The sequence below is a fragment of the Myotis brandtii genome, unplaced genomic scaffold, assembly GCF_000412655.1.
Source record: "Myotis brandtii unplaced genomic scaffold, ASM41265v1 scaffold112, whole genome shotgun sequence".
NCBI lineage: Eukaryota > Metazoa > Chordata > Mammalia > Chiroptera > Vespertilionidae > Myotis > Myotis brandtii.
In genome coordinates this window covers 14,571,458-14,593,566 of record NW_005353838.1, presented here as the reverse complement: position 1 = coordinate 14,593,566, position 22,109 = coordinate 14,571,458, and the positions used below count along the sequence as shown (strand labels likewise).

The following is a 22,109-nucleotide window of genomic DNA, read 5'->3' as shown; positions in this document are numbered from 1 at the left end:
CACCAGATCTTGGCCCAGTAGAACTTGCTCTCCTTTAGCTGTGGCCACAGAGTGCTTGTGCCTGGCAATGCAGGTTTCCTCAAGTATCTGAAAGTGAAATGTTCCTATGAAACCTTTCAAAGCCAAAATGGAATAAAGTGAAGAAGCGGTTATCTTAGGGCACATCTTGCTAATGGATGCACAGAATCAAGATGAAGCATAGACACTCACAGATAGAGTTCAAAGCTATGGCATCTTGATGCTGAGATGCCGGGTATAGTCCCTGGGGAAGGAGCTTGGTGGTGCCACACTGGCTGGTTGGAGTTCAAGCTGCCTCTATTAGAGCTCATTGCAAAACAAAACGATGCTATTTTTGCTTTTCACATTTTTCATCAAAGAAAATTCTCTTTACAGATCTCTCATTAGTGAAAGAACTAATGTAGTTCTTTCTTAAAGATGACGTGGCATAAAGTGAACTTTTGGGAAGCAGGGAATACCTGTAATTAATTTATTAACTGTTACCGCTTTTATTTATTAAAAGCTAACTGCTTCTGTGCCTTCTCTAATTTAATTCTGATCAACTCTAAGATATAGTTACTATACTAGATCCCTTCTGCAGATTTGAAGGCTGCAGCTTGGAAAAGGAAGTAACTTGCCAAGCTGTGCTTCTAAGGTCAAGATGTAGACTCAGGAAGAGCCATTGGCATTCTAGGAGTTTTTGGAGTCAAAGATCAGATTTGGATTTTAGAATCAGATCAAATTCTCTGACAATGGAGAATAGATTAGACAGGGTCAGACAAATCACAGAAAGACCAGTTAGGAGGCCCAGCATGAGCCCAGGCCACAAGTAATGAGTAGCTGAGCCAAAGCAGTTGCCAAGGGCAGGGAAGAGGAACAGATGTGGAGGTTTTGGAGGTGGATTTCATAGGGATATGTTTTGTCCAGCAGTCCTTTCCTAGACGCTTCCTTACTAGGCCCAGTGGAGATACAAAAATGAAACAGCACTTCCCTCCCTCTGTAGATAAGCTGGACTCAGGAACACGCAATCTTTCAGTGTGGTTGATGATTCCAAGTAAGTTCTAAGTGCGTTGGGGCTTCTAGACAAACTTCCAAAGACATCATGAAGAAAGTTAGGAGAAAGGAACATTATTTTACAATTTTGCCAATGAATTTTTACCAATCTGCCACATTTCATCATTGCCTTATTATTAATTCAAAAAATAATTACTTGACAGCTCTTCAAAGCTTTGAGCTGGCTAGCATCACTATGTCCTGAGGGTTAGCATCTGTGACCTTTACGGGGGGCAGTTAGCACTATTGGCTGTCTTCTCCTTTTTCATTAGAGCTCCCTGCCCACAGTCTGATTTGAGTTAGTCTTGATTTCTTTCAGAACGTGGGCCTGTGAACTGGGCTGGTTTTCTTGACCAAATGGATAGTGGAGCATGGATGAAGGTATGTGGTGGAAGGGTCACAATGGTCCCCTCTACACGGATATCCAGGCTTCGCTGCATTTTAGCACTAGTACATTTAATCGCAACATCCCAGGGCATTCAGAACACCTGGGGACTCTTCATGAGCTCCTTGAGGAATAGTATGATACTCACCTTCATGCCCATGTGGCCTCCCTGCCCCCTTCCCAACCCACCCCCAGATCTCCCTGCCACTGTACAGATGGTACCTGGGACATGGAAGACACTCAAATGTTCATTGAACTGAATTCAACAAATGTTTTTAAATGGCGTTTTTTACTTGCAACTGGATGTCTGTCTGTTATATGTACTTCAAAGAGAACATGATGTGGATGGGAATTCTCATTGATCTGTGTGGGTTCAGTTGACAGGCGGGTCGAGTCTGAAGAATCGGGCGATGAAGAAGGGAAAAAGCAGAGCAGCCGTATAGTGGCAGACCTCAGCGAGCACAGCCTGAAGGATGGAGAGGAGCGGGGGGAAGAAGAACCAGCAGGTACCCTGCCCAGTTAAGAACCTTGGTCACTAAAGGGGTGCAGGCAGTGTTGCACGCAATCTGTCTCCCCCTTCCCAAGGTGGCAGCGTGTGTCATTCTGGGGAGGACCGCTGTACTGTGTTGGTCTGCTGGTGCAGCCACAGAGGCCCCCGGTGGGCTAGGAGCAGGGCCCGTCTGATGCGCGCTCCCCTAACCAGCTGACTGCTGGCACTTGCAGGCAGAGTGCAACTTTTCTAATTCCACTGAAGGCAAATACTAATAATGATATTGGTACTAGTGCATCATTTGGGACAGAATCAGAAAATTGTTTTATTAACCATATGTTCAGAATGAGATTTACAGTAAACATTATGGCTGACTAACTACTATGCTTTGATGTCCTACCATAGTAATACAAACTGCTTTCAGAATAGCACTTTTTTTTTTTAATATATATCTTTATTGATTTCAGAGAGGAAGGGAGAGGGAAAGAGAGATAGAAACATCAATGGTGAGAGAGAATCATTGATTGGCTGTCTCTTGCACGTCTCCTACTGGGGATCAAGCCTGCAACCCAGGCATGTGCCCTTGACTGGAATCAAACCTGGGACCCTTCAGTCCGCAGGCTGACGCTCTATCCACTGAGCCAAACCAGTTAGAGCCAGAATAGCACTTTTAATGTCTTAAAGAAGTCATTTCTTGAGTCCTTCTTCACCATTTTTATAGTTCTGAGGATGGACTTCTTCACTGCCCAGGTGTTAGGGAAATCCTTTTATGTGGAAAACGTACCAGTGGCCTCCTGTTGTTTTAGTGAATAACAAGAACAGCAAAATGAATTTGGAGACGAGAGAAGTAAGTCCTTAGCCCATGATGGTAGCTTTTCACACTCCCCAGCCATGATCTTAGCCCATTTGTTTGTTGCTTAGAAAATCAACTTACATTGAAAAGAATGAGAGTAGAAACCATATAAACAGAAAAAAAGCTGTCCAAGATATATTATTAGGTGAAAAAAGGAAATTTCCAAAAAGTATGCATGTTAAGATCTTGTTTTTATTTAAAAACTATTAATATGTGGTTTTACCTGCTCCAGAGAAAATGCTTCAAGCTGTTGTTGAAGGTGTCACTGAACAGCAGGTTGGTGAAGGCCTTGTACCTTCTTCATTTTCTAGATTTATATACAGTTGTGGATATTCAAGGTAGTAATCGTACATTTTACCTTTCTAGTAATAAAAACAACAAATTTATAAAAACCAAACAAATTTTTAAAATAACATTGTGCTCTCTGTGCCGGTGAAGATGACTGGTAACTATGGCAACCTAATTTTAAGGCAAAGGAGATTACCACAAAAGCACCAGTCACATTTCAGAACTGCAGTCGATATTCTGGAGATGATGTGGGTGGGATAAGTACATGGGAGTGATGGTGAAAGCTTTCATTGCTGTCTGTCTGAGGTCTAGAAAGCCAAGCAGGTGGGAGCATCACCTGTCGTCACATATGAACACCTGCTGCTTGTGCTGGACTGGAGAGTTGACGGAGCTCTGTCATGGGCGTCCTCTCCCAGGCTCACTACGATGAGCCCAAGGGCACATGGCTCCAAAGTGGAACAGCTGGATTTGAGCCGGGTTATCTAAACCCAGCATTCTTTCCTCCAAACTACTAACTGGTTAGAAGTTCTCTGGGAATACACATTTTTTTAAGTCCTTAGCGAAAGTAGGACTTGCTCCTACCTATATTTAAATCTGAAGTTCAAATAAAACAAATTCAAACATGTCAACTGTTCCCTTTTACTTATTTTCCCTAAGAAATCACAAAATATGGTCAGTGCAGAATATATACAGAAAGATGTTCTAGTGTAATAACTTTGTTTTAAAGGATAAACTGACATTTTGGGGGCCTGTCCTGTGCTGGATGGATTACAGACAGAACCCCTTTAAGCCATGTAACCACATGTCCTTGAGGAGCCCAAGACAGCCCCAATTTCCATCTGGTGGCCCAGCATGATTGTCTGTGGTGCCCCTTTTATTCTAAAGCATCCTGGTTTAGACATTGAGTGACCCAAGTATCTGGCCTTCATTGCATAGCCTCTCTCACTGCAGCATCCTGGGTCCTGATGGTGAATTTAGGCTGTCTTGGGGGCTGAGGAGGGGTGGGGAGGGTGGTGGGGGCAAGTAGCTTGGTTATATCTCTTGGTTTTGCTCAGCTTCTTTTATTTAATTCTTAGGTTGGTGATATCTCATAAAGTTTTGGATACACTGTAGAAGACATTTTTTAAAATCTAGCCAAAACCGGTTTGGCTCGGTGGATAGAGCGTCGGCCTGCGGACTGAAAGGTCCCAGGTTCGATTCCGGTCAAGGGCATGTACCTCGGTTGCGGGCACATCCCCAGTGGGAGGTGTGCAGGAGGCAGCTGGTCGATGTTTCTCTCTCATCGATGTTTCTAACTCTCTATCCCTCTCTCTTCCTCTCTGTAAAAAATCAATAAAAATATTTTAAAAAATAAATAAATAAATAAATCTAGCCACTATTGATCATTATGGAAAAGGTATAGTGAAAAGACTAGGAAGTGATTTCAGCCAGTGTGAGGCCAGTACTTCCTGATTAAGCTGGTCCTATGTCAAGTGCGCCCCACTGAGGCCTCCAGTGCAGGGGCCAGGCTGACCTCAGGAGATTGGGAGCTGCAAGCGAGCTGCACTGCAGAAGCAAACACAGTTTTGTTGAATGGAAGGGGTAGCAATGGGAGCCAGGCAAGAGTGTAACAACCAGTTTACAGGAAATAGATGAGATGGCAGCCACACGCTCCAATCCAACCCAGAGAAGCTCTGTAAGACAGGCAGCCTGGCTTCTTCAACAAAGCATTGGGGGAGCAAAAAGGGACTTTAGAGAAAAGCCATTCAGCCTCAATATATGACCTTCATATCCTAATTCAAGCAGTACTCACTCAGTGGGAGAAGAAATCATAAGATAGTTGGTGAAATCAAGAAATTACTGTTACTCTTTTTAAGAATTTAACCCTTTTAAACATAATGCCTAGATAGGGTCAAATGAAATAAAGATGGGGGAGGGGGTTCTGCTAATTTGAGACTCTGAACTCTGCAGCAAGAGTGGTTCTTGCAGCCTTCCTCAGCCATCGGATGTCCCAGGAGGCCCAGCCTACAGGGTGGAGGTCCTCTGCTGGTTCAGCTTCCAGCCTCCCAGTCAAGTATATTTAAATTATTCAACAGGGCTGATCTATCTGCTGAGCCATGCTTCATTCTCTTGTGCTCTTTGCAGAGAGAAGTGTTTGTAGATGCTGGGCCACTTTCCAAAGCAATAAAAGGCACATCCCAGAACATCTGATATGCCCAGCATGGTCTATAGTCAAATGGCCTGGTATATTACCACAGACTGGGGGGGTGGGGGAGGGGGGTCCTGCTGCCAGTTACACAGCTCTGGTTGTCACCAGAAGTGGGAGGTTGGTGGCCAGCCTCAGACCACATTTCCTTTCTCTGAATGCTCTGCAGTACAGATGGAAGTGTGGAGACCTTTGCCGATAGCTGAATTCAGGAAACTCAGAATGCTGGAAAGGTGACCATGGCTGGAGTAGGGTGTTACTTAGCCCTCTGCGCCATCCAGATCCTCCAGTTGTCACCTGTTGGTGTCTCCTCTGCATTGGAGTCCACTCTGCACCAGGAGGCCTGCGTGCCAGCTCTTCACCGAGGCTGGCTGCTGCCTCCTGCCATGGGGGCTCTGAGTGGGCTCTTTTTTCCTCTCTCTCACTTTTTCAGGACAAGAGCTGCCTGTGGATATGGAAACCATTACCCTGGACAGAGATGCAGAGGTAATGCCGCCTGCTCGACCCAGCCTCAGGGGGCGTGGTGACGGACCACTCTGACCGTCAGGTTATCTTTTATGAAGGTGCCAGATTAGTAAGTGATCACCTAGAGGAGGTCGTCTAAGCCTCCCTTGGGTGGGTCAGATTCCTTGGGTTCTTATTGTTTTTAATAGCACTGATTTGAATTCCATTTCTGTTTGCCACGTTGTGGCAAATGAAACTCCTTTGAATCATAAATCAATAGATCCAGTGATTACATTATAAATGTGGGGTGCTAACATCCACATCTGAAAAGCAGTTATAATCCAAGGCCTGCAGAAGCACCTGTTGCATAATAACCAACCATGGAGCCTCTGGCAGTGCTGTGGCTGGGTGTACCTTCTTTTTTTTTTTTAATATATTTTATTGATTTTTTACAGAGAGGAAGGGAGAGGGAGAGGGATAGAGAATTAGAAACATCGATGAGAGAGAAACATCGATTCAGCTGTCTCGTGCACGCCCCCTTCTGGGGATGTGCCCGCAACCCAGGTACATGCCCTTGACCGGGATCGAACCTGGGACCCTTCAGTCCACAGGCCGACACTCTATCCGCTGAGCCAAACCAGTTAGGGCTGGGTGTACCTTCTTGCACCTCATTTTGCACTAGGGGGTGAGAGGAAGATGTCATATACCGCTCATTTGGAGGGTTAGTTTTACATAAAACTATGATAAATCCTAGCTAAACCCATGAGCATCTTGAAGTTCACCTCTATGTCCCTGTCACCTATCTGCTGCAGACTTTTGTGTGGCACTGGCTCACCTATTCTCCCCACCCTCATGTCCACCCCCCTATCAGGCCCCTTTTTAGCTCCTGTTCTAGGAAGCAAGGCTCCTAGAAGTGGGGCTCTGGGCACTTTCCTGCAGCTAAGTTCAATTTCTTCTCTGTTTCAGGACATTGACCTGAATCACTACCGCATTGGAAAAATTGAAGGATTTGAGGTTCTGAAGAAAGTGAAGGTGAGAGGAGGTCTGTCCTTTCATGTGAGGTGATTTTGTAATAGTCCAGAGCTTGCCCCACCCACAGGGTGTAGGTAAATCCATAACTGAGACTCAGCTCTGAGGCAAGCACAGTCCGGCAGGAGGTGCCACCTACATCAGGAACCACATTGAGCATGAACATGGCAGTTTTGAGGAGTAGTGCAGGCGGCTATGACTCGGCCCCAGTTCAGGCAGCGGCTCAGACCCACTGCTGCTAGCAGAGCCTCAGTTCAGGGCTTGCCTGCAGCTGAGCCTGCATCAGACTGTACAGTCCTGAACTCACCTGAGCCCAAGGGTTCACTCTGCCAGGAAACAACATACACCCCAAACTGACCAAAGCCTCCCTTACTGAGCAGGTCTTCTTGGTACAGGGCCTGTCTGCAGCCTTCCTGTGGGTGTCTTCCATCTTCCCCATGCCAGCCCCTTTCTAGAAAACACATCCTTCCCCCTAAGGCTTTCCCATGACCTCCCTGTTTGTTGCCTACGTCAAGTATCCTTTTTCCAACCCTCCAGACTCTCTGCCTCCGTCAAAATCTAATTAAGTGCATTGAGAACCTGGAGGAGCTGCACAGCCTCCGAGAACTGGACCTGTATGACAACCAGATCAAGAAGATAGAGAATCTGGACACACTAACAGAGCTGGAGTGAGTCCCAAGCCCCAGGGATGACCTGGGGCTGACCAGTGTCCCCAGAACCAGTCTGCCCTGGAGAGGCCACCTCTGCCATTGGGTCCTGCCCCATTCCTGGCTCCAGCCACACCAGATCTTGGCCCAGTAGAACTTGCTCTCCTTTAGCTGTGGCCACAGAGTGCTTGTGCCTGGCAATGCAGGTTTCCTCAAGTATCTGAAAGTGAAATGTTCCTATGAAACCTTTCAAAGCCAAAATGGAATAAAGTGAAGAAGCGGTTATCTTAGGGCACATCTTGCTAATGGATGCACAGAATCAAGATGAAGCATAGACACTCACAGATAGAGTTCAAAGCTATGGCATCTTGATGCTGAGATGCCGGGTATAGTCCCTGGGGAAGGAGCTTGGTGGTGCCACACTGGCTGGTTGGAGTTCAAGCTGCCTCTATTAGAGCTCATTGCAAAACAAAACGATGCTATTTTTGCTTTTCACATTTTTCATCAAAGAAAATTCTCTTTACAGATCTCTCATTAGTGAAAGAACTAATGTAGTTCTTTCTTAAAGATGACGTGGCATAAAGTGAACTTTTGGGAAGCAGGGAATACCTGTAATTAATTTATTAACTGTTACCGCTTTTATTTATTAAAAGCTAACTGCTTCTGTGCCTTCTCTAATTTAATTCTGATCAACTCTAAGATATAGTTACTATACTAGATCCCTTCTGCAGATTTGAAGGCTGCAGCTTGGAAAAGGAAGTAACTTGCCAAGCTGTGCTTCTAAGGTCAAGATGTAGACTCAGGAAGAGCCATTGGCATTCTAGGAGTTTTTGGAGTCAAAGATCAGATTTGGATTTTAGAATCAGATCAAATTCTCTGACAATGGAGAATAGATTAGACAGGGTCAGACAAATCACAGAAAGACCAGTTAGGAGGCCCAGCATGAGCCCAGGCCACAAGTAATGAGTAGCTGAGCCAAAGCAGTTGCCAAGGGCAGGGAAGAGGAACAGATGTGGAGGTTTTGGAGGTGGATTTCATAGGGATATGTTTTGTCCAGCAGTCCTTTCCTAGACGCTTCCTTACTAGGCCCAGTGGAGATACAAAAATGAAACAGCACTTCCCTCCCTCTGTAGATAAGCTGGACTCAGGAACACGCAATCTTTCAGTGTGGTTGATGATTCCAAGTAAGTTCTAAGTGCGTTGGGGCTTCTAGACAAACTTCCAAAGACATCATGAAGAAAGTTAGGAGAAAGGAACATTATTTTACAATTTTGCCAATGAATTTTTACCAATCTGCCACATTTCATCATTGCCTTATTATTAATTCAAAAAATAATTACTTGACAGCTCTTCAAAGCTTTGAGCTGGCTAGCATCACTATGTCCTGAGGGTTAGCATCTGTGACCTTTACGGGGGGCAGTTAGCACTATTGGCTGTCTTCTCCTTTTTCATTAGAGCTCCCTGCCCACAGTCTGATTTGAGTTAGTCTTGATTTCTTTCAGAACGTGGGCCTGTGAACTGGGCTGGTTTTCTTGACCAAATGGATAGTGGAGCATGGATGAAGGTATGTGGTGGAAGGGTCACAATGGTCCCCTCTACACGGATATCCAGGCTTCGCTGCATTTTAGCACTAGTACATTTAATCGCAACATCCCAGGGCATTCAGAACACCTGGGGACTCTTCATGAGCTCCTTGAGGAATAGTATGATACTCACCTTCATGCCCATGTGGCCTCCCTGCCCCCTTCCCAACCCACCCCCAGATCTCCCTGCCACTGTACAGATGGTACCTGGGACATGGAAGACACTCAAATGTTCATTGAACTGAATTCAACAAATGTTTTTAAATGGCGTTTTTTACTTGCAACTGGATGTCTGTCTGTTATATGTACTTCAAAGAGAACATGATGTGGATGGGAATTCTCATTGATCTGTGTGGGTTCAGTTGACAGGCGGGTCGAGTCTGAAGAATCGGGCGATGAAGAAGGGAAAAAGCAGAGCAGCCGTATAGTGGCAGACCTCAGCGAGCACAGCCTGAAGGATGGAGAGGAGCGGGGGGAAGAAGAACCAGCAGGTACCCTGCCCAGTTAAGAACCTTGGTCACTAAAGGGGTGCAGGCAGTGTTGCACGCAATCTGTCTCCCCCTTCCCAAGGTGGCAGCGTGTGTCATTCTGGGGAGGACCGCTGTACTGTGTTGGTCTGCTGGTGCAGCCACAGAGGCCCCCGGTGGGCTAGGAGCAGGGCCCGTCTGATGCGCGCTCCCCTAACCAGCTGACTGCTGGCACTTGCAGACAGAGTGCAACTTTTCTAATTCCACTGAAGGCAAATACTAATAATGATATTGGTACTAGTGCATCATTTGGGACAGAATCAGAAAATTGTTTTATTAACCATATGTTCAGAATGAGATTTACAGTAAACATTATGGCTGACTAACTACTATGCTTTGATGTCCTACCATAGTAATACAAACTGCTTTCAGAATAGCACTTTTTTTTTTTAATATATATCTTTATTGATTTCAGAGAGGAAGGGAGAGGGAAAGAGAGATAGAAACATCAATGGTGAGAGAGAATCATTGATTGGCTGTCTCTTGCACGTCTCCTACTGGGGATCAAGCCTGCAACCCAGGCATGTGCCCTTGACTGGAATCAAACCTGGGACCCTTCAGTCCGCAGGCTGACTCTCTATCCACTGAGCCAAACCAGTTAGAGCCAGAATAGCACTTTTAATGTCTTAAAGAAGTCATTTCTTGAGTCCTTCTTCACCATTTTTATAGTTCTGAGGATGGACTTCTTCACTGCCCAGGTGTTAGGGAAATCCTTTTATGTGGAAAACGTACCAGTGGCCTCCTGTTGTTTTAGTGAATAACAAGAACAGCAAAATGAATTTGGAGACGAGAGAAGTAAGTCCTTAGCCCATGATGGTAGCTTTTCACACTCCCCAGCCATGATCTTAGCCCATTTGTTTGTTGCTTAGAAAATCAACTTACATTGAAAAGAATGAGAGTAGAAACCATATAAACAGAAAAAAAGCTGTCCAAGATATATTATTAGGTGAAAAAAGGAAATTTCCAAAAAGTATGCATGTTAAGATCTTGTTTTTATTTAAAAACTATTAATATGTGGTTTTACCTGCTCCAGAGAAAATGCTTCAAGCTGTTGTTGAAGGTGTCACTGAACAGCAGGTTGGTGAAGGCCTTGTACCTTCTTCATTTTCTAGATTTATATACAGTTGTGGATATTCAAGGTAGTAATCGTGCATTTTACCTTTCTAGTAATAAAAACAACAAATTTATAAAAACCAAACAAATTTTTAAAATAACATTGTGCTCTCTGTGCCGGTGAAGATGACTGGTAACTATGGCAACCTAATTTTAAGGCAAAGGAGATTACCACAAAAGCACCAGTCACATTTCAGAACTGCAGTCGATATTCTGGAGATGATGTGGGTGGGATAAGTACATGGGAGTGATGGTGAAAGCTTTCATTGCTGTCTGTCTGAGGTCTAGAAAGCCAAGCAGGTGGGAGCATCACCTGTCGTCACATATGAACACCTGCTGCTTGTGCTGGACTGGAGAGTTGACGGAGCTCTGTCATGGGCGTCCTCTCCCAGGCTCACTACGATGAGCCCAAGGGCACATGGCTCCAAAGTGGAACAGCTGGATTTGAGCTGGGTTATCTAAACCCAGCATTCTTTCCTCCAAACTACTAACTGGTTAGAAGTTCTCTGGGAATACACATTTTTTTAAGTCCTTAGCGAAAGTAGGACTTGCTCCTACCTATATTTAAATCTGAAGTTCAAATAAAACAAATTCAAACATGTCAACTGTTCCCTTTTACTTATTTTCCCTAAGAAATCACAAAATATGGTCAGTGCAGAATATATACAGAAAGATGTTCTAGTGTAATAACTTTGTTTTAAAGGATAAACTGACATTTTGGGGGCCTGTCCTGTGCTGGATGGATTACAGACAGAACCCCTTTAAGCCATGTAACCACATGTCCTTGAGGAGCCCAAGACAGCCCCAATTTCCATCTGGTGGCCCAGCATGATTGTCTGTGGTGCCCCTTTTATTCTAAAGCATCCTGGTTTAGACATTGAGTGACCCAAGTATCTGGCCTTCATTGCATAGCCTCTCTCACTGCAGCATCCTGGGTCCTGATGGTGAATTTAGGCTGTCTTGGGGGCTGAGGAGGGGTGGGGAGGGTGGTGGGGGCAAGTAGCTTGGTTATATCTCTTGGTTTTGCTCAGCTTCTTTTATTTAATTCTTAGGTTGGTGATATCTCATAAAGTTTTGGATACACTGTAGAAGACATTTTTTAAAATCTAGCCAAAACCGGTTTGGCTCGGTGGATAGAGCGTCGGCCTGCGGACTGAAAGGTCCCAGGTTCGATTCCGGTCAAGGGCATGTACCTCGGTTGCGGGCACATCCCCAGTGGGAGGTGTGCAGGAGGCAGCTGGTCGATGTTTCTCTCTCATCGATGTTTCTAACTCTCTATCCCTCTCTCTTCCTCTCTGTAAAAAATCAATAAAAATATTTTAAAAAATAAATAAATAAATAAATCTAGCCACTATTGATCATTATGGAAAAGGTATAGTGAAAAGACTAGGAAGTGATTTCAGCCAGTGTGAGGCCAGTACTTCCTGATTAAGCTGGTCCTATGTCAAGTGCGCCCCACTGAGGCCTCCAGTGCAGGGGCCAGGCTGACCTCAGGAGATTGGGAGCTGCAAGCGAGCTGCACTGCAGAAGCAAACACAGTTTTGTTGAATGGAAGGGGTAGCAATGGGAGCCAGGCAAGAGTGTAACAACCAGTTTACAGGAAATAGATGAGATGGCAGCCACACGCTCCAATCCAACCCAGAGAAGCTCTGTAAGACAGGCAGCCTGGCTTCTTCAACAAAGCATTGGGGGAGCAAAAAGGGACTTTAGAGAAAAGCCATTCAGCCTCAATATATGACCTTCATATCCTAATTCAAGCAGTACTCACTCAGTGGGAGAAGAAATCATAAGATAGTTGGTGAAATCAAGAAATTACTGTTACTCTTTTTAAGAATTTAACCCTTTTAAACATAATGCCTAGATAGGGTCAAATGAAATAAAGATGGGGGAGGGGGTTCTGCTAATTTGAGACTCTGAACTCTGCAGCAAGAGTGGTTCTTGCAGCCTTCCTCAGCCATCGGATGTCCCAGGAGGCCCAGCCTACAGGGTGGAGGTCCTCTGCTGGTTCAGCTTCCAGCCTCCCAGTCAAGTATATTTAAATTATTCAACAGGGCTGATCTATCTGCTGAGCCATGCTTCATTCTCTTGTGCTCTTTGCAGAGAGAAGTGTTTGTAGATGCTGGGCCACTTTCCAAAGCAATAAAAGGCACATCCCAGAACATCTGATATGCCCAGCATGGTCTATAGTCAAATGGCCTGGTATATTACCACAGACTGGGGGGGTGGGGGAGGGGGGTCCTGCTGCCAGTTACACAGCTCTGGTTGTCACCAGAAGTGGGAGGTTGGTGGCCAGCCTCAGACCACATTTCCTTTCTCTGAATGCTCTGCAGTACAGATGGAAGTGTGGAGACCTTTGCCGATAGCTGAATTCAGGAAACTCAGAATGCTGGAAAGGTGACCATGGCTGGAGTAGGGTGTTACTTAGCCCTCTGCGCCATCCAGATCCTCCAGTTGTCACCTGTTGGTGTCTCCTCTGCATTGGAGTCCACTCTGCACCAGGAGGCCTGCGTGCCAGCTCTTCACCGAGGCTGGCTGCTGCCTCCTGCCATGGGGGCTCTGAGTGGGCTCTTTTTTCCTCTCTCTCACTTTTTCAGGACAAGAGCTGCCTGTGGATATGGAAACCATTACCCTGGACAGAGATGCAGAGGTAATGCCGCCTGCTCGACCCAGCCTCAGGGGGCGTGGTGACGGACCACTCTGACCGTCAGGTTATCTTTTATGAAGGTGCCAGATTAGTAAGTGATCACCTAGAGGAGGTCGTCTAAGCCTCCCTTGGGTGGGTCAGATTCCTTGGGTTCTTATTGTTTTTAATAGCACTGATTTGAATTCCATTTCTGTTTGCCACGTTGTGGCAAATGAAACTCCTTTGAATCATAAATCAATAGATCCAGTGATTACATTATAAATGTGGGGTGCTAACATCCACATCTGAAAAGCAGTTATAATCCAAGGCCTGCAGAAGCACCTGTTGCATAATAACCAACCATGGAGCCTCTGGCAGTGCTGTGGCTGGGTGTACCTTCTTTTTTTTTTTTAATATATTTTATTGATTTTTTACAGAGAGGAAGGGAGAGGGAGAGGGATAGAGAATTAGAAACATCGATGAGAGAGAAACATCGATTCAGCTGTCTCGTGCACGCCCCCTTCTGGGGATGTGCCCGCAACCCAGGTACATGCCCTTGACCGGGATCGAACCTGGGACCCTTCAGTCCACAGGCCGACACTCTATCCGCTGAGCCAAACCAGTTAGGGCTGGGTGTACCTTCTTGCACCTCATTTTGCACTAGGGGGTGAGAGGAAGATGTCATATACCGCTCATTTGGAGGGTTAGTTTTACATAAAACTATGATAAATCCTAGCTAAACCCATGAGCATCTTGAAGTTCACCTCTATGTCCCTGTCACCTATCTGCTGCAGACTTTTGTGTTGCACTGGCTCACCTATTCTCCCCACCCTCATGTCCACCCCCCTATCAGGCCCCTTTTTAGCTCCTGTTCTAGGAAGCAAGGCTCCTAGAAGTGGGGCTCTGGGCACTTTCCTGCAGCTAAGTTCAATTTCTTCTCTGTTTCAGGACATTGACCTGAATCACTACCGCATTGGAAAAATTGAAGGATTTGAGGTTCTGAAGAAAGTGAAGGTGAGAGGAGGTCTGTCCTTTCATGTGAGGTGATTTTGTAATAGTCCAGAGCTTGCCCCACCCACAGGGTGTAGGTAAATCCATAACTGAGACTCAGCTCTGAGGCAAGCACAGTCCGGCAGGAGGTGCCACCTACATCAGGAACCACATTGAGCATGAACATGGCAGTTTTGAGGAGTAGTGCAGGTGGCTATGAACATGGCAGTTTTGAGGAGTAGTGCAGGTGGCTATGAACATGGCAGTTTTGAGGAGTAGTGCAGGTGGCTATGAACATGGCAGTTTTGAGGAGTAGTGCAGGTGGCTATGAACATGGCAGTTTTGAGGAGTAGTGCAGGTGGCTATGAACATGGCAGTTTTGAGGAGTAGTGCAGGTGGCTATGAACATGGCAGTTTTGAGGAGTAGTGCAGGCGGCTATGACTCGGCCCCAGTTCAGGCAGCGGCTCAGACCCACTGCTGCTAGCAGAGCCTCAGTTCAGGGCTTGCCTGCAGCTGAGCCTGCATCAGACTGTACAGTCCTGAACTCACCTGAGCCCAAGGGTTCACTCTGCCAGGAAACAACATACACCCCAAACTGACCAAAGCCTCCCTTACTGAGCAGGTCTTCTTGGTACAGGGCCTGTCTGCAGCCTTCCTGTGGGTGTCTTCCATCTTCCCCATGCCAGCCCCTTTCTAGAAAACACATCCTTCCCCCTAAGGCTTTCCCATGACCTCCCTGTTTGTTGCCTACGTCAAGTATCCTTTTTCCAACCCTCCAGACTCTCTGCCTCCGTCAAAATCTAATTAAGTGCATTGAGAACCTGGAGGAGCTGCACAGCCTCCGAGAACTGGACCTGTATGACAACCAGATCAAGAAGATAGAGAATCTGGACACACTAACAGAGCTGGAGTGAGTCCCAAGCCCCAGGGATGACCTGGGGCTGACCAGTGTCCCCAGAACCAGTCTGCCCTGGAGAGGCCACCTCTGCCATTGGGTCCTGCCCCATTCCTGGCTCCATCGGTGGCATCAGCTTGCCCAGTCCCAGCCTGCAAATCAAACTTTGGGTAGAGGCTGCTGGTTGGTCCTGTCAGTAGGGGATGACATGGTGTCTGCCCTCAGTGCAGTCCTGTGAGCAGGTATTGGGGGCTCTGGAGGCTGTTCCCCGGGTGGGGATGCCGCCCTTGAGACAGTTATATTCTGAGTTCTGTGTGGCCTGTACTCTTCAAAAATAATTGTTTTGCTCATTCCAGGATTCTAGATATTTCTTTTAATCTACTGAGAAACATTGAAGGGGTTGACAAGTTGACAAAACTGAAAAAGCTCTTCTTGGTCAACAATAAAATCAATAAAATTGAGAACTTGAGCAACTTACGTCAACTGGAGATGCTGGAGCTGGGATCCAACCGCATCCGGGTAGGTGTGGGCATGGCCTGGGGGTACAGGATGTATATTTTCCATAGGGTGTGATTTTTCCCCCCCAGAAACAAAAGTTAATTTTTAAGAAAAATACTAGGGTCAGTATTAATAAGAATATGTGCCCAGAAAAATAAAACAACCATGTTTGTTACATAGGTTGCTTGGTATAAAAACAAAACAAAATAAAAAATAAAAAAAAAGAATATGTGCCCAAATGGAGTGGCCGAGCCTGCTGCATGTAGGTTTCACTTGCTCTCCATCCCAGTCTGAGCTAAACTCTTAGCAAACCATCCCAGTTACCAGTACATTCTGCCTGAGGTGAACTGATCGACCCCAAACACTTTGGTTGTGTTTCTGACAATCCTGCCTGACATGAGCGTGTTCCGAGCAGAGGGGCTGACAGCAACCTGACCTCCACCAGGGCCACAGGAAGCCTGTGCTTCCCACTGGCCTTGCTGAGCAGCTGAGCTCAGGTATCTTTGAGCATTTCTTCCCCTCCGTCCCTGGGGAAAGTAGCCCTCCGTATGGCTTTCGGAAGCTTACAGCTGACAGTTGTCGGTCCGGCTTGGCCCTTCAGAGTTGGGCAGGACACAAACCAAAGAGGTGGCTGTAGTGAGGACAGACACTGTTGGCGGTAATGTGGCAGCAGAGCCATACGTTTAAAACTAGAGAGCAGTCACATCAGTATTTTATTAAGTGTCTCTGTGGCACGTTCCAGGAGAGGTGGCTTGTCACAAATTACCGCAGGCAGGAGCTGTTAAGGGTGCCCTCTCCTGAGTCTCCATCCTCATAGACCCCCCAGCCAAGTCCTGCTGCAATGGGCAGACAGCTGCACCTCGTGCACTTGCTGCGGTCACCCCCGTGCTAGCCCGCCCTGACTGAGCAGAGGAGGGAGACAGATCTGGTCACTGCACATTCATTAAACCCTGCTGTGTGCAGATGCGCAGAGCTCAGCACCTGGCAGGGAGGACGAGAAAGGGTGGGGAACGAGGAAGAGGGGCACAGCCAGGTCCTGCGTGGAGGCTCACTTCTGGGGAGACTGAGGCTGGTGGGATGCATTGTAACAAACCCCACATAGACTAACAGAACAGTGTCAGCTCAGAACTGGGAGGATTGGAAATCTGGTCCATGGAGGTTAGGAGTGAGCCTGAGAGACAGGCCTCAGACCCTCCACCTATCCTCAGTTTTTTCATTCTGTACTTTGAAGTAAGATTTTACTGCAAAGTTTCCAGATTGAGACTTGCCTGACACCCCAAGACGAAATCCAGAGAGTGCTGTGCCCTCCCCTGGGAAAACTGTTGCTCTGTCCGTTTTACAGGCCATTGAAAATATCGACACGTTAACCAATTTGGACAGTTTGTTTTTGGGGAAAAACAAGATCACTAAACTTCAAAACCTGGATGCACTCTCCAACCTGACAGTCCTCAGTATACAGGTATCAAACCAGCTTGCCCCACCTCCACCCCCTGTCCTGAACCAGCAGGGCCTGCATGGCCTCCCAGCCAGCCAGAGCTGCTACTTGGCACAGTTTTCTCTCCCACTATGTCCATGATCAGCACTGCATCACGAGCAGTTGAAGCATTAGATCTCATATGTGCACATGCTCCTGTGAACATATGCGTGTTAGACTAACACTTCATCTTTTATGGGTCACGTTCCTTTTCTTAGTAAAAGTCCCTGGTGGTTTTTAGGCAAAGGGGCATCTTGAGAAGGATAAGTTTGTTCCAAATGTTCCTAGCATATTTGGCTCAATGGTGGGCGAGGGTCCTACTCTGCATTTGGGAGTCAGCACCTGAATATTGCTAGGCTCACGTGACCTTTTCTGTTAAAAGCCAATGAGTGGAATCAGACCAGGGAGGTGGGATGTGGTGGGTGTTCTGGTGACAGGGACTGGGTATGGGAGAGCCTCATAGTTTAATTTGAGTTACAACATATCCTGAAAGAAAGAAAGAAGAATTTTAAAATATTCAGTGATCTTAACATTTGAACTACTAAGCTGATTTTTAGACCCTCCCTGAGTACATCTAAAAACAATAAATTCTTTGCATAAAAACCTTCAACCTTCACGCATGAATTGTAGCCCAGGACAACAGACTGGAGATGCTGATCTTTCTCTCTCTTCATAACCTGATGCTGGCCTGTTTTAAGTGGAATGCCCAATTGTCCGAATTCTCCAACAAGAGAAACCTCCTTTCCTAAAAGCTGTCTTATCTCACATCCTACACATGATTCTGACGGCTGTCGGCTCTCCCTTCCAGAGCAACAGGCTGACCAAGATGGAGGGTCTGCAGAGCCTGGTAAACCTGAGGGAGCTGTACCTCAGCCACAACGGCATCGAAGTGATAGAAGGCCTGGAGAACAACGTAAGGCGTCCTCTCGTCCATCTGGGCGGGTGGGCACAGGGCTTGAGTGGCAGGCACCTGGCCAGCAGCACACTTCGGCCTCCGGGGCTGGTCTTCAGTAGATGCTGCCTCTGGAGGTTTCTCATAGAGAAGCTTCCAGTCCTGCAGACAGAGTGACCCCTCTCACCAGGAAATGCAGGAAAGTCCCCTGAGTGAGCCCTAAACCAGTGTTCCCACCACGGCCAGTGTCTTATCAGCACAGGCAGTGAGGGCCTCACAGAGACAGTAATCACTGCTCCTCTGCTCTGCTATTCCCTCCATGCACTGCGTCTTCCTGCTGGTCTGGTCTGAGCTCTCACACCTGTCCCTCTGCTGGAAGTCGGAGCCTCTGGTGCCTGCTCTCCCCACTTTCCTTTTGTTTTGCAGGATGGGGAGAGATTCTTACTAGTTTGCTCTCAAAACATTGTCCAGCTCCCCAGAAAAACATGAGGTGTTGAGTGCCTAACTGATTCCCTGTCCTCAGAGTTTCAGGGCCAGTTCTGGTAGCCAGGACCCCGCTCTGCTGCTGAGCCTATGCGCTCAGACTGCGCAGAGATCAGATCTGCCATGTGTCGGGCTACTTTAGCTCTGCTGGTTTCTGCACCTGCACTGAGAATTGCAAAACATGGGCATGGCTGGAGAGACCCACCCTCAGGAACATGGACCCGGCCTGTCCCTGCCATGTGCCTACCGTGCACCCAAGGGCTGCCCACAGGCCCCTCTCCAGTCCCTGTTTGCTCTGAAGCCTCCTGTGTGCTACAGGCACTCGCCAGGCTAAGGACACATGACGAGCCCAGCATGAGCACCCCAGCTCCTGCTGTCACTGCTCCACCCCAGGTGGGACATGGGGTGTGGGGAGGTGGGGCTGGGCCCACAAGGAGTCAGACACCAAGGCCAGAGCGCGTCTGAGTCAGCAGAGCTGCTGTCTGTGTGCTTTAGGGACAGGCAGGGGGTCATTTTATTTTACTGGGACATTCTTTAACTTGCCCTTAAACTTGGGAGGGTTTGGTGTCAGTGTCCCAAGGTACAGAAGAGAATGGGAGAAGGGACCCGGTCAGAAATGGAGGGATGAGGCATAGGAACACACTTTCAGAGCTCTGGGCACTGTCCTCTGCGGGGCTGGGCTCCAGACTCCTCCCATCGCCTCTCTTCCATCGGCTGCAATCCAGGCCAGCCAGCCCCTCCCTTAGTGCCCAGGCTTCCCCTGCCCTGCTCCTGGTGGCCTTTCCCTGGACAGGACAGCCTATACTGCAGGAGCATGGGCTTGACATCCCCATCCACCACCTCCACCTGTGCCTGTGCAGTTTCTTACCTCGGACCAGCCCAGGCTTCTTCTTCCGGAATGAAAAAATGCTATTCTAAGTATTAGTGTCAGAGGGGTCCTTGAGATAAGCACTAAATCTCGTGCCCCATACAGCCCCAGGGGCCAGGCCTCCCTTTGCTTTTTGACAGGGGCTACCCTGCCCTTCCCAGGACTGTCGTCTCACTGGGTCCTTGTGGATGGGCATCTGGGAGCTCCAGGCTCAGGTCTAACAGAACCAGTTTGATATCCCAGTGATACTGAGAACTGGGTGATGTGGTTGTGTGGATGCTGTGTAGTGGGCAGGGGTGGGGAGGACCTGCAAGCAGTGGGCAGGGGTCATCATTCTGTCAGCATGCCTCTGTTCTGCGAGGGCAGCTGGCCCACAGCTCTGAGCTATGTTCATGGCCATGCAATCACCGTTGAACTGAGGTATACCCGAGACAAACTTTACTTCCTTATTTAGAACAAACTCACGATGCTGGACATTGCGGCAAACAGAATTAAAAAGATTGAAAATATCAGCCATCTAACAGAGCTGCTGGAATTCTGGGTAAGTTGAGCACCCTCTGGGGTGGGTGAGTGAAGTGGTCAGTGAGTGTGGGGCCTGCAGCCCTGGGCCTAGCATTTAGGATGATGGGGCTCACGGGTGATGGGGTGCAAGCTGAGATGGGCATGCACAGAGGTTGAAGGCTGGTGGCGTCATTGTATGGGCCTGTGGCATCAGCATCACCAGGAACTTGTTACAAATGCGGCTCTCTGGCCCCACTATACCTGACCAGCGGACTGGGTGATTGCGGTGCACATGGAAGGGGGACCTGAGGATTGCCATGTGACCAGAGGGCCTGTAGCACAGAGGAAATGGGTGTGTGTCCTCTCTGGTCACCCTGGAATCTGCCTCGAGCTGTCTCGTGGCTGCAGGTGTGGCTTAGGGAATCTGTCGCAGTCAGTTGGAAGAGTAAACGGATGTCAGGCATCTGGACACCCCTCTAAACAGGTTGCAAATGATGGTGAAGTTGTCCTCAGTGTCAGGATCCTATGCGTTTTCCAGGCACGTGTACTGCTGGTCCCCAAGCTCATGCCCTATGGGGTTGCTGCCCATATACTCTCTGTGATTCTGTGAAGTGAGTGTTGTCCTCGATGCAGTCACTCTAATCCAAGATACGTGTCGAGTCTAAAGCATGATTCTTCCTCCTCTGACTATGCTGTGGGCCCTGCTGATGTCCTGGTGCTTTCCTTTTCTCTCCTTAAAGGATATCCAAATGTCCCTAGACCACAGGTGGCCCACGGTGAAAATGTCCCTCACCCCTTATTAAAGCATTGGGCCTGGGGTAGCACCAGAGTGTGTCAGGGAGGCCCAACCAGACCATGGTGGTAGGTGTGCTGGGCTGAGCGCACAGGGAACGTGAGCCCCAGGGTCCCTGTGCTGCACCCTGAGGGAAGGTGTGGCTGCTGGAGGGCTGGGTGCATTGCACTGAGGGGATTTGGCTCTGGAGAGACCAGGGAACCACACAAAGAAACCAGACAACCAGAGACAAGACCTGCACCACAAGAGGGGTGGGTGCTGGCAGGTTTGGGGCATAGCTGACTAGAGTTTCTGAAGATGGGGTTCCTCTGCATGCCTTGCCAAGGGACAGCACATGGGACCTGGGCTGCTGAGACAGGTAGGGGCCACCCTAGTTACCTGGGAGGCAGGCAGGCTCACGACTGCTGGAGGTTGGCTAGCACCTGGCCCCGGAACACAGGAATGCTGTTCCTCAGACCACCAGACAGACAGTAAGCACAGACAGAGCTGCTGTGGTGTCCAGACGGCTTTCCCGTCCGACTGACGATCACGGCAGCCTGAGAGGCAGGCAGCGTTGCCCATTTCACAGCTGAGCATTCAGATTCCTGTCAGGTGGAGGGCGCCTGCATGACAGTGAGAATGTGCTTATACGACTCTATCCGATGAGGTGATGTCCTGACATTAAACACAGCCGAACAGAGCTGCCATTTGAACACTGGGCAGAAGCAAACAGGCAAGTCACAGAGGAGAAAGTAACAGTTGCTTGTAAATACATATACATTTTCTGTCTCATTAAGTCTGTGTGTGCGTGTTTGTGTGTGTCCTCCCAGATGAATGACAATCTCCTCGAGAGCTGGAGCGACCTGGACGAGCTGAAGGGAGCCAAGAACCTGGAGACAGTATACTTGGAGGGGAACCCCCTGCAGAAGGACCCACAGTACCGACGGAAGGTGATGTTGGCACTGCCCAGCGTGCGGCAGATCGACGCCACCTTCGTCAGGTTCTGACCCTCCTCGCCCTCACTTGCTCTTTCTCTCCAAAAGAACTTCCTGGCCACGGTTTTTTAATCCACCCGTTGCTCCTGAAATCATCACTATCAACGGTCACAACCCAATGGCAATAAAAAGGCACTGAGTGATCACTGCCGTGTGTACTGCCAGTCACACTCTGGGAGGCATTGCTGTTCCATGCACCACACGGTGTCCCATTGCTCTGTGTCCTCTCAGGGAGGTCACTCAAGCATCCGTGTGCTGCTGGGTGGGCATTCAGGGGCCGTCCCAGTGGCCTGAAGCCTATCAGCCCAGAGCTTTCTAGTCTTTTAGACCAGTGATGCCAGTGTTTTAAAATGATATTTTAAAACAAAACTGCGTAAAGGGTGCTCAGCCCTCTGTGCTGTGACCCTCAGCTCTCTTAAAGAGCAGTGTCGTGTGCAGGCCCCGTTCCTCCTGTTCCCCCTGCCCCTGCGAGTGTCGTGTGCAGGCCCCGTTCCTCCTGTTCCCCCTGTTCCCCCTGCCCCTG

The 22,109-nt window shown here is 48.0% G+C and overlaps 2 protein-coding genes across 2 annotated transcripts in view; both read left to right on the top strand.

Moving 5' to 3' along the window:
* The window catches only part of LOC102241690 (protein phosphatase 1 regulatory subunit 7-like), a 9,317-nt gene extending 1,877 nt beyond the window's left edge, over window positions 1-7,440 (top strand). The window contains exons 2-4 of the mRNA XM_014546727.1: window positions 5,685-5,737; window positions 6,662-6,727; window positions 7,262-7,440. Of these exons, the coding sequence (XP_014402213.1) occupies window positions 5,685-5,737; window positions 6,662-6,727; window positions 7,262-7,396 (254 nt within the window). The 3' untranslated portion in view covers window positions 7,397-7,440. The remainder of the gene's footprint in view (window positions 1-5,684; window positions 5,738-6,661; window positions 6,728-7,261) is intronic.
* LOC102241383 (protein phosphatase 1 regulatory subunit 7) lies at window positions 1,852-21,734 on the top strand. The gene is made up of 11 exons (XM_014546721.1): window positions 1,852-1,941; window positions 8,874-8,935; window positions 9,317-9,445; window positions 13,189-13,241; window positions 14,166-14,231; window positions 14,988-15,118; window positions 15,460-15,622; window positions 16,944-17,060; window positions 17,884-17,988; window positions 19,773-19,859; window positions 21,422-21,734. The coding sequence occupies exons 2-11, from the start codon at window positions 8,926-8,928 to the stop codon at window positions 21,596-21,598; spliced, it is 1,038 nt and encodes a 345-aa protein (XP_014402207.1). The 5' UTR covers window positions 1,852-1,941; window positions 8,874-8,925; the 3' UTR covers window positions 21,599-21,734.
* The last annotated feature ends 375 nt before the right edge of the window (window positions 21,735-22,109 follow it).